Source organism: Enoplosus armatus, chromosome 11 (assembly GCF_043641665.1).
Source record: "Enoplosus armatus isolate fEnoArm2 chromosome 11, fEnoArm2.hap1, whole genome shotgun sequence".
Classification (NCBI taxonomy): domain Eukaryota; kingdom Metazoa; phylum Chordata; class Actinopteri; order Centrarchiformes; family Enoplosidae; genus Enoplosus; species Enoplosus armatus.
Window position 1 is genome coordinate 22,978,767 of NC_092190.1, and position 18,244 is coordinate 22,997,010.

The 18,244-nt window shown below is 44.8% G+C and overlaps 1 protein-coding gene across 6 annotated transcripts in view; it reads left to right on the forward strand.

The window, feature by feature from the left end:
• Positions 1-18,244, forward strand: part of clasp1a (cytoplasmic linker associated protein 1a) — a 62,590-nt gene that overhangs the window by 22,991 nt on the left and 21,355 nt on the right. For all 6 annotated transcript variants that reach the window (XM_070914216.1, XM_070914214.1, XM_070914209.1 and 3 more), the window contains exons 7-17: positions 1,140-1,210; positions 13,533-13,673; positions 13,767-13,840; positions 14,094-14,186; positions 14,297-14,442; positions 15,756-15,891; positions 16,018-16,088; positions 16,367-16,426; positions 16,938-17,015; positions 17,097-17,264; positions 18,091-18,137. In XM_070914216.1, coding sequence (XP_070770317.1) covers positions 1,140-1,210; positions 13,533-13,673; positions 13,767-13,840; positions 14,094-14,186; positions 14,297-14,442; positions 15,756-15,891; positions 16,018-16,088; positions 16,367-16,426; positions 16,938-17,015; positions 17,097-17,264; positions 18,091-18,137 — 1,085 coding nt within the window. The remainder of the gene's footprint in view (positions 1-1,139; positions 1,211-13,532; positions 13,674-13,766; positions 13,841-14,093; positions 14,187-14,296; positions 14,443-15,755; positions 15,892-16,017; positions 16,089-16,366; positions 16,427-16,937; positions 17,016-17,096; positions 17,265-18,090; positions 18,138-18,244) is intronic.

Genomic DNA, 18,244 nt, shown 5'->3' on the forward strand with positions numbered 1-18,244 from the left:
TGCAACAGTCCTGGTTATAATACAGTAGTTCTGTTCTGTTATATCATAGTTTTTGTTTTGGTCTGTTTTAGAAATATTGAGAGGCGTTTCTAATATTGTGTCCAACCCATTTGTATCAATGAGGGTAGAGTAAATAATAGAAACAGCTCTCAGTATAATACAGTACAATTCAACAGCAGCACACACTGCAGCCTCCAAAACGACCACACAGTTGAATCAGCTCCTCTCTAACAGCTGAACATTATAACCTTCATGAGGGTCGGCTTCATCGCAGGATCTGTTTGTGTGTTAGACTGCATTCGTTTAAGCTAGGTGTACCTAATAAACTGGCAACTGAGCGTTTTTTAAAACTACAGACTGTGGAGGTGTTTCACCTTCCATGTAATCCAGATTATTTCAGACAACCTGGGGATTATAATTATTTAAGCTCCCAACTGTGAAACTGTCATTTCATGTGCGACTGAAAAGAAAAAGCATATTGTATGTTTAATACCCGAGGAGCGACTCTTCCTCCCACGTTGAGTTTCATCACCTGCTTTTTGTCCGTGTGGTGGATGTTGTGAGGATCTCTCATAGCTGAACTGCGCCAGATGGAGTTGGGGTGTGTACCATTCCCTTTGAGCACGAGGTTTCTCGAGTTTCATACAGACGGCAGAAGTTACTTTATGCCTTTTTTTTGATATATTTGATACAAGCTCAGATGTTTCCAGCCACTCGATCTGATTTATAGTGAACAAGCCCTTTGAAAAAGAGCTCCAGGGTTTCATAGCTCATGTTTGGACCTTCTGTATTTACTTTTATATATATATCACGTGCTACCAAACATATTCAGACCGTTTCTGTTACCTTTTTGTCCTCTTTGTCCTCTTTGTCCTACACTGGACCCTATGTCTCTGCACCCCCCCCCCTGGCCCTGCTGCCAGTGTGTCATTTGTGTGGACATCATCTATTTTGGTCCTGCCCGTCCCCTTTCTGAACAGCTTCTCACCTCAGAAGTGATGGACGGTGCAGTCAGCAGCCTTTTCACTGTCCGTCGTCCGTCTCTGTGCTTCACTTTTCTGACTCTTTTATTTCGTACCCTCTCTACGTATTCGCCATCACCTGCAGACTCTTTACGTTTCATTTCCGTCTGTCCACAGGTTGAATGTAATCTTCAGCAGATTTGATGAAGTCCAAAGATCCGGGAACATGATCTCCTCCTCTGGCTCAGGTGAGTTTTCTCTTCTGCTCTTTACTGACTTCAGCTGCTGCCGTTGTGTTTTTACGTTGGTCTCCAGATGGCTCAGGCCTTTTGAATCCCTCAATGAAACAATCAGGCGTTGCTGTTGATCTCAAGTCATTCAGAAATAGTCCAGACGCTGTGAAATGTGGAATGTTTTCCCGGCTGTTAAGTTATCCTCTCATTGCTCACGTCACCGTTGTTGTTGTTGTTGTTGTTGTTTTCCTCCCCAGCGCAGTGGGAAGTGAGGATGGGCAGCTGCACTGTGAATATCAGGGCTATTGTAGTGTAGTGTCAGCGTATCGTGGTATGAACGGATCTTGAGCAGCTCGTGGTTGAGGGGGAAAATGTAAGAACTCTCTGTGACAGTAGATCTGTTTTTATGATGCGTTCAGTTGCTTCTTCATTCAGGCTTTCATTTTCATCCCCTTTGTCAACGTTTCTCTCCCGTATCACCGCCCGTCTCTCCGTCACGCTGCATTCGGGTGTGTCAGCTTCTTTTAGACTGTATTTTCCATGTTGTGTGTGTGTGTGTGTGTGTGTGTGTGTGTGTGTGTGGAGGAAGAAAGGGGGGGGGTTGCAGGCCAGACGGACAGCCTGGGGCTAGAGGAGATTTCTCCACAGGAGGTTGGGCATCCACTGGAGCTTTCAGATGTCCCTCTGTGGAGCCCAAGACCAAAACAGACTTCCACAGGCATCGCTCTGAACTGTGTGACTATGTCAAAGTAGACGGGACAAACTGTATTTGTCGAGTTGCGACCTTTGTGCAGGTGGAACGGCTCTGAAGCCCTCACTGCTGACTCTGTCCCCTTTTTACAGCTGACTGCATCCACGTTGCATTGACAGGGACAACAGCTGAGCAGAGGAGAACGCAGTCAGCATTTCAGAACGGCATCTCCTTTTTAGCCGCCGCTCCACAACATTTCACACGTGGAGTCCAACTTCCGCGACGACTTAATTAATCCTGCCACTCAGGAGCGCCAGTGTAAGCTGATGGCTTGGCTGTTGGGGACTGCCCACTGCCCCGCTGAGGATAAGAGCAAACATTATGAACTGGACCAAACTAACTTGCAGTGACTTTTCTGCAGGCTCATCATAAAACCCCAAACTGTCACGCTGCTGTTTCCTGCTATTTATATCTGTACTTTATTTTAGTAACATATTTTGATCTGACAATGTGCTGCACAACAGACTCCCGTCTATTTATACCTGCATTAAAGAGGCCCTCCACAGATTTTACTCATGTCACTACCCAGTCTGTGAAAACAAATAACCCTGATGATGAATTTACAGGGCGAAAGATGCCATTGAACTGCACCATGGGAATTGTAGGATCCAGCATTAACCCATACTAGAGACTACAGTCAGGATATCTCAGCCTCTGCTGGATTCTGCTGGATCTTTTTTTTTTGTCTCTGGCAAGACCCCCAACTTTATTCAAGCTCACAACTAAATAACTGGAGTACCCCTTTAAGGCAGTTCAATAACAGTCATTAATTATTTTATCACTTAATGAGAGTAAAGCAGATAGAACACAAACCCAATAAATGATTCTTTGTCCTTTAGTTTATAACACAAGTCCAAGAATCAGCTACTGGGTAGAGCTGCTTGATAATCTTATAGCTTTAATAGACTCTCGTTTGGGTTATTTGAGTTTTAAGAACATTGTGCTGAATAGGAGTACTCATGAATAAAGATTTGTTTGCCCTGCAGTCCCTCCCAGCCAACCTTCAGCAGAGCTGCTAAACGTTCATTTGGAAAGCTAAGAGGAACATGCAAACATGACTCATTTTAGCAGTTATGAGCGAGGCGAGCGTCACATTCATCAGCCGCCTGGCTCCTCGCAGGCTCGGCTTCTCTCTTTCGCGGCTGCGCTGAAATCGACTTTGTGATCGTTGGCGACGGCGCATTTTAATTTAAATCCGTTTGCCTCGGAGCCGAGAAGAACGTCTGGTGTTTATGTGTGTTACACGGGCATTCGGCTCAGTTTGACAGTGTGCTAACAGCTCCGATATAAACTCTGTGCACAGAAGAGAGAGGAGGTTTAAGGTTGAGTTAGAGTCGAAAGATAACTATATGGCTCAATGTATGTGGACATCTTTATCCACAAAGGACTTTAATTAGCAAATCCTGTGTCCTCTTCATACTTGTGATGTGTGGACAGATCTTCATCTGGCAGAGGAGGTGGCTTTGCTGTCACCCAGGCAAGGAGAGTGAGAGGTGGGGGTAGAGGGATAGATAGAAGAGAGGGAGGGAGGGATAGAGAGCAAAACAAAGCAGCCATTGCTGTAGAGAGGTAAACAGTGGGCGAGAGATAAAGGGCAGCAGAGACTAGAGAGAGAGAGAGAGGGAGAGGGAGCTGAGCTATCAGCTGTGTAGCAGCAGTCCTCTCTGACTTCACTGCTGAGGTTTGCTCAGGCTTTGCACCATGACAGCTGGAGAAGGTAAGGCGGGGTTTCCTCTTTGCTAAGGTCAGATCACACACGTGTAAGAGATTTGAATGGCACATAGATTATCTCCCGAGTGACAGTTGAACTCTTTGATGTGATCTGTTTCTTTTTCCTTCTTTCTGCTGTACACCTTATTCTCATTGGTATCCCTCGTCATGGACTGTATCTCTGTGTGGTGGTTGTTTTTGCTGTAATGTCACATCTCATGTCCTCTTGTTCATGAAGACTGTGGAAACAGTTTCCTCTCAGCGCCTTGAGCGACAGCTTGCCCGTTAGCTGTTAGCATCCCAACACTTGCTGCATCGCTCGCCAAGACGATGAGAGCTACTGTCAATATGTAAACTGTTGTCTATAATTTGCATCATTTGTTACGCAATCCGCCCCCCTCCCCATTCATGTAATCTGGGTCATTTCATCATTACTTGTTATTACATTGGAATACTTCTACCGCCTCATATAAAGTCACTGCCTTAGTGCCATTATTTACCGCCAGCTACAGTCATGTGGCATAAAGTAATGTCGGTCTACTTCTTTTCATGCATGATCTATTTATCTGTTTGTTTTTGAACTCTCCTCCAGTGTCACTGTCTCTACAGTTCCTCTTTTTTACATTGAGCTTTGCAACATCTGTCAGAAAGAATCTGTGAGTCTGAGCTCTGCTGTCTTCAACGCAGCATTTTAAGATTATTCTCGCCATGAATTGCGCTCATTAGAAGCCTCTTACAGCACAGTGCTCAATAACAAGCACTCCATTAGGGTTGATTGGCTGCTGATGCAGAGCACTGATCAGGGTATTTATTAGAGAACACGCATTCAGCAATTTTATAATCGCTGTCAAGAATGACCTCACCACACCACCACGTCCTCAAAGGACTGACAAAGTATTTTCATCATCACTTAATCCTCTGATTATTGTCTATGAATTCTTTGGTCTGCGAAAATGTCAGCAAACTCAAAGATATCCGTTTTTTTTGTATCATAGAAGAGAAAATACACAAAACAAGAAAAAGATCACATTTTACAAGCTGGAATCAGAAATGAAGAAATTCCTAAACCAATAATTGATTATTAAAATGGTTGCCAGTTGTTATTTGTAGTTCCACTAGAAATCGCATGATACTGTGACGAATTTTAGATGTAATCCTCCACCAATGAACATTCGTAGTTCTGTGTAGCTATTGACAGCTGGGCTACTAACAATAGAGAGAAAAAAAAGATATTTCTCTTAAATAACAGATGTCTGATCACCGTAGTGGACTTCTGTTTGCAGTGGGACGGTCAGTGTCGTCAGATTTTCTTTGTGTCCGTCTGGTTTGGTCTGTCTGGTATTAGACCATTTATAGCAGATCCATGCATAATGCAAAGTGAAGCTTCAAATAGAGGCTGTATTTATAACCACAGAAGAAGACTGCCGGCCAGCAGTCACGCAGGGAAGACTGTGAATATGGCTGGATTGTCGTAAATCGGCCAATGGGTTCTCAGTTTCCTCAACACAGTCACTGAACGCCTTTTTGTAATTGGCTTGACCCCTGAGGCTTTGTGTGCACTTCAGCGTCCTCAATTCTAGCGCTTTTTGCTGTTACGTGAATGTTGCAGACACTGCTAGTCTGCCCCCCCCCCCCCCCCCGGGTCTGAGAGCAGTGCAGATCTTCACCGGTCACCTTCAGCCCTGTCATGTCAGCAGTGAGGTTTGTGCAGAGAATGATATGAAAAACCTGCTGTAGCTGACTGTAATCTTAACTTGCACTTCACCTTTATTAAATTCGGGTTAATACGAAAGATACTTTCACATCGGCACCCGTCTGTAAAAGGAGGAATAACGTGAAAATCGCTTCCCAGGATTATTAGACTGTCACGACCCAGCTCATGTGGCCTGCTACAGTCTCCTGGATCTGGGACGACACGAGCGTCACTGCGTCTGCGTGGGTGCTTGAGCGCTGTGTGTGCATGCAAGTGTATGTCTATGTGTGTGTGTGTGTGTGTGTGTAGTATTATGTGTTGCACCGTGTAGGAAATGGTTAACACCAGTGGGTGAGCAGGAGAGAGAGGAGGGGGCTGAATGCTGAAGAAGGAATGCTTATTCTGAGGAGAACCTTTGATCATCTCTCTCTCACACACACACACACACACACACACACACACACACACACACACACACACACACACACACACACACACACACACACATAGAGAGTGAATGCACTGCTTTGCAAAGAGCTTAACGTGTTTTTCATATGCATGTATGGAGTGTGTGTGTGTGTGTGTGTGTGCTTGTGTATCTGCTGCTGTTGGCTGCTGCACTGTGTGGAGGAGGCTCTGGCTTTAAAGCACTGAAGAGGGACCTTTCCTATATTTGGTATTTCTTAACTGTGTGTATTGTTTGTGATGCAGTCAGATGTTATTGTTGAGAGCGATTTCTTGGGGAAATAAAAGGCTCAGATAGGTGCCCCCTCATTATTTGTTATCACATATCATTAAGTAGTATTTAGGGGTAACGTTTTTGGAGATAGGAACTCTAACCCTACAGTTCAAACTTTCAATCAACACAACTTCGTGTGTGTTTGTATTTTAGGGCAGCGTGGCATCCAGGTGTGTGTTGAAATTGTTGTAATGTGCTTGATAACTCAGGAACAAACTACTGTATAAACCACGCAGGCACAGGTTCCCACGCTGGAGTATCTGATTACATTTTTCTTAGTGACTTACTGAAACAACATTTTAATCCTAAATACTTTAAGATAAATGCTAGCATGCTACAAAGAGACAGAGAGAGAAAGATGGAGATAGACAAGACAAGGGTGTAAACTGTGGCCAGCCCACTGAATGATGTGATTGTCTTCCTTAAGCTCTCTGCCAAGTGAAATGGGCTAGCAGCCCCTCTGTCCAAGTGACTGAGGATTAAAAGGAGTCTTTGAGACCGCTATAGCAGTGACCCCCTCTGCCAAAACACAGCCTGGGGTTATCCATGCCAACTGCACTGAATGTCTGTGACTGAGAGTTCGGGTACACTTTTGTTTTTGGACGTAAGCTCTGTTTTTCTTTCCTCTGTCTGCCTCTGTTTCTGCCCAGCTGTCAGGCGAAGTGAACGCAAATCTTTAAAATGACCACGACCAAGACGTTTCACTCCTGTCTCCCGCCAGTCTCTGTTTCTGTTTTCCTGCCTTTCTAAAGTTTCATTTCTTCTGTCTCTACATTTGTCGTCTGATTGCTAGCTGGTTGTCTCTCAGCAGCATTGAGCGCTGAAGGGATGCAGTGTGGGAAGAGAGGAATGAGAGACTCGAGGCTGATAGATTTTTATTCTCCGCTGTTTCTCCCTCTCTTTTTCGAGCTTGTCGACTCTGTGGTTCTCCCACGTCCATCAAGAGTCAGTAAAGCCCGATGACGATGCATAAAGAGCCATGTTGATATGTACCATTGTGCACCTGACTGGAGGGTAACAGACTCTTCATGGAATAGAAATGACAAATGTTGCTTTCAGAGGACTAGATTGGCACAAATACCAACTTTACACCCCGTAACACTGCCAATCTCGTTTGTCAGCAGGTGGCTGTGATAAAACGACAGATTTTCATCAAATTGTCATCCCCGTTTGTGATGGGATGGTGGAAATATAAACACCATGAGAACTGTTTGAGTACAATGCTGCCTTGTTTTGTACTGACCATATTTCACGTTATTGAGGCAGATAAGAACACAGTAATATTTAAGCTCTTTAGGACAAGCTGAGAAGGAAATCCTGAATGTTGGTGGTGAGAGCCTGTGCACAAGGCTGACCAAACCTAGACTTTAGACCAAAAAGTAATAAAATTTCTTTAAAATCAGTCTAGTAAAAAAGACGTAAGCCAAATCCAACCTGGTTTATTTAATGTTTATTTGTATAGGGACAAGTATGTAGCATAAACCAATGCCATACACCCATAGACTGTAGAAAAGACCAGTGGAGTCGCCCCCTGCTGCCCATTAGACAGAATGCAGGTGTAAGGCACTTTTCAGGCCCGGAGAACGGTGCTCGCACACACCACAGCAGGTATAGCCAGAACTAATTTGCAATGCCTGTCGCTAGATGGGCCTTTTTAAAATACATAAAACTCAACAACAAATATACAAGAGACGGTACAAAACACAAACTCAACAATAGGTACGTACCTTAAAAACACAACAAAACAATACAAGACACAAACTAATACAGTCATTCGCATGTGGCGTAGGAATCAACGTAGTCAGCGGTTCGCTGGTCTGAATAAGAGCCTGGTGGCTTTACATGGCCACTGGGAAATCAACAAGTCACTTCTCTGCTTGTGTTCCTCATTCCTTCAGTCGATTGTGAAGTGTGAGCGGGACAGCCGGCTCATTGTCCTCAGGACAAGCCGGGCTACTATGATGTGTTCCTGTTGTTGTCTGAGTTCTGTGAAAACACCACTCCCACTCTGAATGGCCCCTTTTCTTCGACTGGATATCTGAAAGATAGCATTTTGGAGATCATTCTTCCGTTTTTCATATGCAGGCTGACCTTGAATGAAAAGACGGTGGGAAGCTGATGTTGGTCTTTTCGCACTGCTGTTCGTCTCTAAAAAACAACGGAGCAGCTGAGGCGTTTATCTACAGTTAGTTGATTGATTGAGCGATTCAAAAGAAAAGTCATTTATCGAATGCAAAACATTCTCTGGTTCCAGGTTTTTAAATATGAGGATTTGTTCTTTTTCTGACATCCTGTAGACTTAAAGACAAATGAAACCAATCATTAGTTGTAACAGCGGTTTCCTCAGTGTTGCTGCTGAGCATAGGACACCATGTTCACAACTGGCAGCACTGCATTAGTCTGTTTTAGTCGTAGATGGGCATTTCTACACTTTTCACACGGAGTTGATTGTTTTTGTTCTATTTGTCATGACCTTTCCTCCCAGCAAACTCATGGGCTAATCCTTGTAAAGTCTGTTCTTGCCTGTCTCTCTCTCTTTTTGTAGTCGGGCAGATAGTTTGTATTCTAACGATCGGGGCCTTTGAGGCTTCAGAACAGTGCTTGTCAGAACAGGTCGAACTTCAGTGGATCAATCAGTGTTTTCTGACGTAAATAAACCAATCAGAGCCTGCCTTCTGATATCTTTCCTTTTTGGGAGTTTTTGGGCGTTCAGGACTGCAAGTTAAAGAGGAACTTTGAAGGCAGTTCAAATCCACCCTGTCGCTTTGACTCTCATGTGGAATGAGGGCAAGAAAAAAGACATTTTTTTCTGACTGGGATCAGAAAAGTGTCACATTACAACATCATTACCTTTCGCATAAAGACCAGAGAATAAAGGTTTTGTGCGTCAGTTGACTGATGTCAGCAGGATGTTCTTCCTGACTGCATCGAGGTGAAGAGCAAATAACAACACAGAAACCCGTCAAAGCAATGGAGCAGGCCAAGGCAGCAAGATCTTGGTCCCCTGGTAGATATCTGACGGACCGTGGATCAAACAGGTAGAGGTTTCTGAGGGAGCGACACTCGTATGGTGTAGTTGGTGTGGGAGACATTTCAAGGCATGCTTTCTGCCCTGCCAGCAGCCTCTCTGGTTTGTCAGCGAAACAAGACATCTTTGTTATGACGTAACAACGATCACCAGTCATCTGTCTCTTATGTAACCCCAGAGGCTGCGGCTAAACCACGGCCCGTGTGATGGACAAGGCCCAGAGAGAACCAGGAGAGGACAGAAGGATAGGGACCGAGACTGGGCAAAAGAAAAGAAAACGAGAGAGTAAATACTGAGATGTAGGAAGTGAGAGAGATGGAGGGATAGAAGAGGTTAAATGGGGAAGAGGTGTCTCCCCCTCTCCGCCAGGCAGTACAGAACATTATCTCCCCCCGTTCTGAGAACTTAACTTTCCAGAACTTTCTCTTAATCTCTCATGCCTTTGGGCTTTTTCATTCTTTTTCTAAAGAGTACAGCGAGGGGAGAGAAAATCCTCCCTATTATATAAATCTGTGGTTCAGAGACAGATTACTGGTGACTCTGCTGATGCCAATGCAGCTTCAGCAACTTTTGAGTGCTTCAATGTGATGTGGTGTGTTGCAGTTCACGGCGCATCCTGACACCTAGTGCACATATCTGGTAGCACACCCTGGGATCCTGAAAGGGTCAGCTCACCATGCACTCTGTGATAATGAAAAATAATGACTCGTTATTTGAGATTATGTTTCCCGTAAAACGATTAAAGAAGGCATCAAACGTCTGATCTGATCAGTTTTTTCCAATTTTAGACTGTATTTTTTTCTTCGGTATCGGTACCAAAACTCTGATTCTGCAATGGATCGAAACATTTCAAGCAATACCCAGCCCCGGAAGTGCATGATGTTTGAGAACACATTTACTGTGCTTTGTGAATCTTAAACTACAGAGCGAGGTGCATGTGCCATCTATCTGAAATGAGGATGTGCTGGAAATCTTGTCAGAAATGTGTGACTATATGAACAGTGAGATGATACAATCTTTTATTCCTTTAATTTCTCTGAGTGTAGGCTGATGTGGGCAATGTTGTAAATCAATGACTGTTCCTTTTTATCTGTCAGGTTCAGCCAGAAACAGACATTCCCATCTGATTATTTTATCTATTAACAGTCTGGTCTTTGAGGTTTATATGGATATATACTGTGATATAGCATATTTAGAAAATATGCTATGAGTCACAGTTTTTTGTGGGTAATTTTTGCATTTCATTTTCACTGACAAAAATATAGAAATGATGATGATGTGATTTTTTTTGCTGGGGTCTGTACCAAACAAACATGCTCCCTCACGTCTGGATAATATGATTTGTAGGCCGGTGCATCTCTGTAGCACCACAGTGCTTTATTTATGATGGTATGATGTGGCACATTTTACTTTGTGGTTCATTTGTCCTCATATATTTTTGCCAGGTCGTTCTTATAATGGAGATAATGTATCTCGAGGGACCTCCTGGTTTAGATAAAGGCTGAATGGATACATCAGATATCCTCAACAGTAGACTGTGCTCGTACTCAAGTGTGTAACTCTCAAGCCAGTACCAGAGAATATTGATGCTGTTCATTGGATCCTTTTACCCCCCTGAGAGGATGTTGCCAACTGTAATATTCTCTGTCCGTCCTTATCTTCTCCTGCTTCTCATTTGTTGAGTTCCTCCTGTGTATCCGGTTGTATTAAGACACCCCTGCACATCTCCAAAGTGTGGAGACAGGTCTGGGCTATGCGAGAGTAGCTGGTTATTGACGAGCATCTATAGGCTTGTGAGGCCAGCTGGCTTTTGCAGTCAAGCAGTTTGAGGTACAAACGGTTGGTGAAAATTGTGTAGCAAGCTGTGCACTTTTTTCACTTTTGGTACCCAGCAAGTTTGCAATCTTGGCTTTAATCGTTGCATTCTTGTTTTTACGACTTTCCCACCAAGATGGCAGCGATAGACATTACATCACCACTGTGCCCATAATGAAAGTAAATAGCTTTAGTGGCAGTTTACCACGTTTTTCAAGGAATACATTTTAAACTGGAGCCTGACGGACTCCGGATTATACAGTATACAGATTTAATATATACAGAACCATCGTTAATGTTATTAGTAACACCTGCTAAATGTCTGCTGTGGCTGTGACCACCTGCTGGGTGGTATGCTCTGCAGTTTCTAAAAGACCTCCCACATCAGGCATTCATGTGCCACAGTTTCTTGTTGCTGATATTTCTGCATTACACCGATACCCAGACTCAGGAAGCCTCCTCTTAGCACTGACACCCATACTTCACCCACACAGGTGTTTTCGCCCGATTAGACCTCCTCTCAGGACTGTGGGGGCGTGTACAGTCTGTGCTTGATTGACAGTAGTTTTTTTTACACTTGTTAGAGCAGGACAAATCGTGCTATTCCCAGTGCCTGCTCTCCGTGACATTCAGTCTCTTTCAGCTGATAACCAAACAACCCACAGTAACAGCAGCAGTACATTTCAGCCACTACAAGCCATGCAACGTACTGTATGTGTGTGTTAGCCTGTATTGTCTACAATGCTATTGCTACAGAGTCAGCATGAGCCGTTTTGTGTGCCCGATTGACATGGCGTAGAAACCACGACCGACTGGCTCCCACAGGCACTGCGCCCTTTAGGTTTTGGAAAGCACCCGTCGTTATCGGCACATGAGGTGACATAATTTTATTCCCAGCGTCGCTCCACCTGACACCAACCTGACAAGAGGTCTTATCACCCGGAAGCACTGAAAACACCTGTGTGGGTGTAGCTTCACCCTGGTTTTATGCTTTGTTTCTAAGCTGCTAGCACAAGAGCAGGGCTGTGTTCAGTCCCTCAAACACTGGTCTTGGTGAGAGAACATGCCTCTAGGGGCTGATCACTAGAAATAATACTAAACAATAGCAGATATGAAAAACCATAAAGTGTTTGTTGTGTTTGTCTGAATATTGAATATTGAGATATAATGCATTGTATTATGTTATATGCTATGTCCCTTTTTTACTTTGTCCCGTCTGCAGTAGTGACCTCATATGAGATCCAGTGCTGATATTTGTTTAAAACGCAGTAGTAATATTCTGTCTTGCTGGTGCTGTATGAGTGTGTGTATTCGGTAAGCACCAAAAAAAAAAAAGGTGATCTCACAACAACAGACCCCCCTCCCTCTTCTCCACCATGAGAGCCTCTACTGTCCATCAGCATCATCAGTGATGGCATTGTGAGACACACACACACACACACACCCATATATTGACAAGTGAGCTCAGAGAGGAGGGCTTAAAGGGTGGTTAGTCTGGCACTTTGTCAGAGCCCAGCGTGCTACAGAGGCTCACACAGAGCGCACACACACACACACACACACACACACACACACACACACACCCTGTCGACCGAGATGCCTGGTGAAAACGAGAGCGCGTGTTAGAGGCTGCAGCCGAGACATGCTGAAGAAGCTGATGTGCCAGAAAATCTGCGCTCGTAAGAACGACGCCTTTCATCCCCCCCCCCCCCTTCCTTCTCTCCCCGCTTACCTTTTCACTTGCATATCTCGGTATTTTTGTCTCTCTCGTCTCTCCGTCGTCGCTCTGCTCTCTCTGGTGTGTACGTCTTTCATCTCTCCACCTCTTCCTCTCTCAGCCTGTTGCCCTTTGTCCCCGTCTCCCACTTTGTTGCTGTGTTTCTCTGTCTGTGATTGATGCAGCGTCATGGTCGTGGTACTCTTTGCAGCAATGGACATTTTGGGAGCTGATTTTCTTTTTGTGTACGAGATCATTGTTCTGTGCACTTGTATCAATTGATGTGGCTTGACTCCACTGATGAAAGCAATGTTTATGTGCAGCTAAAAGGGGCTGTAAGCTCCTATTACAACTGTAATAACACATCCTAACGCGTTCTGTCCGATAAATGTTTTTAAATCAATTGCATTGTTGTATGACAATGAGCTAAGCTGCAAACATCGCCGTTGTCACCGTCGCCTCAGCTGACTGCAGCCGCCCAGTGCTGTCATATCTGCCCCCCGGGCTAATCCCTCGTGTGAATGGTCACGTTGGGCAGGTGACAGGGGGCCGTGTGTGCGTGCGTGGCTGCCAGGCCAGATTAAAGTCAGATGGGTGGACAGATAAAGGTTGAATGGATACGTACACACAACCTGACAGAACGACTGCGTTGCGCTCTCCATTGAGGCGGGCAGAGGTCAAACAATGCAGAGATGACTCAGGGCCCACTGTAGGCAGATCTACGAGAAGAGAATGATGATGCATGTCACCCCAGGAAGAGCACCTGAATGACGAGGGAAGGATGATTTATTGATCATGAAATATCTCCCGATCACACAGTCATCGAGTTTGAATCCAACAATTACATTATAAATGTTCCTTTTTTTCTGCCTCTGTTGTTGCAGATAAGAACTTTGAGGATGAAGACTCCGTGGATGGAGGCCGGTCCTCCTCCTCTTCATCATCCAAAGCACCCCCCAGTGGCAGGAGGACTGTAGTGAGCTCTGTTAGAAGACCCAGCTCAGCCACCACAGCTAAGGGCGCAGGTGAGGGAGGGGATCAGTCCACACAGCTATATACTGCTTGGATCGTTCTTTAGAAATGTTTTTCTAATCTCATGTTTTTCATTTTTTTCAAAGGTAAAGAAGCAGGTGCCGGTGCTATTGATGAAGAGGATTTCATCAAAGCCTTTGAAGACGCGCCCTCAGCCCAGGTACGCTAAGTATCTTTTGGTTTTGTTGGATAACGTAAACTCCTGCACAAGCGGGAAGGCATTCAACAAAAAGAAAAACAGATTTGTTTATTACAAAATGTAAAATGTTTTTTGGGTTGCTGCCTATACATCAGGATCATTTCAGAGACCAGACATCAGGAGCATAGAGCATCAGACTCCACTTGTTGTTGGACTATCAGTGCTGCTTCTAATGAGAAGGATAACACCATCTCTCCTGTCTTTCTGCGTCCAGATCTACTCCAACAGAGAGCTGGAGGACCAGCTGACCAAGATCAGAGAAGTGCTGTCTGATGACAAACATGACTGGGAGCACCGAGTGGTGGCGGTAAGACTCCAGAACCAGATGCAGGCTCGCACGCCCACAAGCGGGTCGGAAGGGCACGAGTCCAGTTATGAAACACTGACACGTGTCGTCTTTCTCGTTCCTCTCTCCAGCTGAAGAAGGTCCGCTCTCTCATGCTGGCCGGGGCCGCCGAGTACGAGGGTTTCCCTCAGCAGCTGCGTCTCCTGGAGGCTCCCCTCAAACTGTCAGCGAAAGACCTGCGCTCGCAGGTGGTCCGCGAGGCCTGCATCACACTGGGGTAAGATCCGAGGAGGCTGCGCCGTCCCGCCCACATTTCTACACAGTAAAGCACCACTTTAGAGTAGCTTTAATCTGGTGACCTCTGTTTGAAGTTTTCCCTTCACTGACACACAATCACAGTTTGGTCAAAAAGTTAAGCTGCAACAGAGACGACTTTTGTGATTCGCACTAACTCAACATATTATTATTATTACTACATTATGGTAAAGATGGAAGAATGAGAATTTTAGATCAAAATGAAATCCGTCTCCTAAACAGCACAGAAGGAGTGTTGTTATTGGACAATATTTTCAGACTGTCTTTGTCTTGGATCAGATCAGAAAGTGTGAGAAACTTTCAGGAAGTTGGTGGTAAAGTATGGAGTGTGTTTGTTACATGTCAGCTAATGAAATGGTAATCATTTGAGTTTTAATTAGAGAGCCGTTCACTTTTCATTAATGGATCAGTTGCCTTGCCTAGGGTCGTCTTAATGGCTGTGATTGGCAGCAGTGACATTAACTGAAACCTCTAACTGATTAGGCCTCTCCAACTATGCAAGGAAAACAGCCAGCTCAAATGTTTTCTTTCCACATACTTAAGCTAATGAACGTGAGCCCTGCTCGGGTATGAAACGAGCAGCCCTCACTCCCCCCCCCCCCGAAACATCCGTCATCCAAATTTTAATACCACCGTGATGAGGTGGAACAGAGCAGAGATGCGCTGAAAAAGCAGCAGGTTTGATAAATCGATGGAAGCTACGCGGATCCTGTCGTCTCCTGTAATGTCACTGGTTCGCCTTTCAATCCAGTATGCACCCCCCCCCCCCAGCCGAGGTAGACCCGGTTTTTGTCCATTACAACCTAGATATGCAGTATTTATTTTTCTCATATTTTTTAATCTTTTGAAGGATTCTTTCCAAAAAGAGACAACTGCCCGACTGTCTTAATAATCTTGCATATGCTTTTTACCTCTTTGAGAAAATGACTTTTTGCAGTAGGGGTTCTGAATACGTTATTCGGGAATGCACAAATAATGCAATGGAGACAGATATATTACTAAATCAATTTGAATTGATTTGAATTTGAACACTTGCCAATGAATATTAGGTTAGAAAATACAACATTTGCCCGGTTTGACATGACGTCCGGTCATTTTGTTGGTTGAACAGATACAGATAATGACGTCTCTGTACATCTCTTTTGACCCCTTAGTTAAAACACAGAAAGAGGAGCTGCACCTGCCGCAGTCACAGAACAGTAACACAAACACCCCCAATGGATCATCTGATGGGATTTAAACACTTATGTCCTTCCCTCTTCCTCCCTCTGGCAGACATTTGTCAGCATTGCTGGGTAACAAGTTTGACCACGGAGCGGAGAGCATCATGCCCACCCTGCTGAACCTCGTGCCCAACAGTGCCAAAGTCATGGCCACGTCTGGAATGGCCGCCATCCGCCTCATCCTCAGGGTAAGACATCTAGAGGGGAGAGTTGCCCACCAACGAGGCGTCACGTGAGAATGAAAAGATAACAAGAAACGACAAAGACTTACGCCTGGAGTTTTGAAATCGTGTCTTTTTGCCTTTCTCCTCCAGCACACACACTACCCACGTCTCATCCCCATCATCACCAGTAACTGCACCTCCAAATCAGTCGCAGTCAGACGGTAAGAGGAGCGTAATGCTGCCACCAAGTGAGAATAGGGCATATCTGTTCATACAGGTACAGCAGGTCAAAAGTCAGTTTTATATCAAGCACAGTATATAATATGATATAAATACATTTAAATTATTCACTAGTTCACAGCTTATTGTTTTCTTTCATATTTGCTTTAATTGACATGACATGTAAGCATGCACATGAGTGTGTTCAATAGTGGGGCTCTTAGTAACTCGTTTATGCTGTTGCATACTTGAGAAGAGTTTAACTCTGTCCCCTTTCCAGACGCTGTTACGAGTTCCTAGACCTCATGTTACAAGAGTGGCACACTAATACACTGGAAAGGTAAGTTGAACCTCCTGCTGTCTCCTTCATTTTGGTGGGTGCATTTTGTGGGTACATTTTGTGGGTGTAGTGGAGGTAATGCCTCTTCTTCTTCCTCCTCCTCCTCCTCCTCCTCCTCCCACACGATGACATTTGAGTTGGCTAACATTTTGAGTTAGCTACGCGTTGGCTGGGCGCACCACTGATGAGGCCCATCAAATTGATGAGTCCCGAGAGAGCCGTCAGCATCAAGACCCCCGGCGATGAGGCGACTTTCCATCTCTGTAACCATGACAACCCGCAGCGGAGACTTTAAAAAGCGTGCGAAAAACCGCTGTGGGTGGCCACACTGCCTGTGGACCGCCAGAGGAATAAAAGTGGAAGAGACAGAAAAAGAGAAAGATATTTTTTTATTTTAGCATTTGAGCTCTAAGATTGCGGGAGTCGTTCGCCTATGCTTCCTGGTTTTATCTTGATGTGATCTTGGGTTGACTGCTTGTGTCCTCCTCACCATGTTCCCTTACTATCCCAGACATGTGGCTGTTCTGACTGAGACTATCAAGAAAGGCATACACGATGCGGACTCTGAGGCCAGATCCATCGCGAGAAAGTAAGTGTCATTTAAGACTCAGTATTTCACCAAGTTTAAAATCTGTCTTCACCTTCTGCTTTTCCCTGCCCTCGCCTATAGGTGCTATTGGGGTTTCCACGGTCACTACAGCCGGGAGGCAGAGCATCTCTTCCAGGCGCTGGAGTCCACCTATCAGAAGGCCCTCCAGTCTCACCTGAAGAGCTCCGACAGCATCGTGTCTCTACCCCAGTCGGACCGTTCCTCGTCGTCTTCCCAGGAGAGTCTCAAGTAAGATCTTCTGGTGTTTCCTCCCTAAGTTGTTCCTTCCTCCTTTCCCATGTTGTGTTCCCATCCCTATTCCCTTTTGTTTCTCTCTGTTAAATGTTCTTCTCTGCTGTCCTATCTCCCACCTTCCACCATTGTTCTGACAAGCTGTTGCACAACTGTTTGCTGTAATTGATTGGAGGAAACCACTAATGCATCTGTCTTATTGTTATGATGATTATTTTGATTGTAAAAACATTGGTAATTATTGTCAGATGGGCAGCAGACGGGCGAGCACTCTGACACGCATCCACACACACACACACACACACACACACACACACACACACACACTCTTGGATCGATAGCCATCATTTAGCCAGTTTATAGATTCCCAATGGAGCACATTGCCTAATGACCTCATACTCAATCCATCAGGACTGCAGCTGTTGTGGTCATCAGTGTGTGTGTGTGTGTGTGTGTGTGTGGGTGCCTGGGGGGGGGGGTGGTATTTGAGTTTGAGGGGGTGAGCTCATTTTTCTTTTAACATTTTTTTTCTGTCTCACAGGAAGCTAAGGTTTTCAGTCAGATGCTAATGGTTTCCAGCAACTAACATGTTGAATAGAGCTCCCGAACTTAGTGGCACTAGTGCTACATGTTGAGCTGTGTGGGCCCATTTATTATTATTATTATTATTATTGTCTCTCCAATACAATGCGTCCATACATTTAACATCATTTCATATTAATTGTCCTAATTCTTAGATATAATAACTGATGTTCAATTAGGCCAGAATGTGATGTACATAAAGTCTAAAAGGTGTTTTTCTATTCCTGTTTTTTTTTTTCAGCCGGCCTTTGTCTGTGAAGAGTGTCATTGGAGGGAGCATAACAAGAAGTAAGCCGCTTCCTGAGTCCCTTTCTACCCCCTTGGTGTGGGGCTTTTCCTCAGACGTCCCCACCAGCACTAATCTGACTAAATAAATATGGAGCTGAAATGTGCAC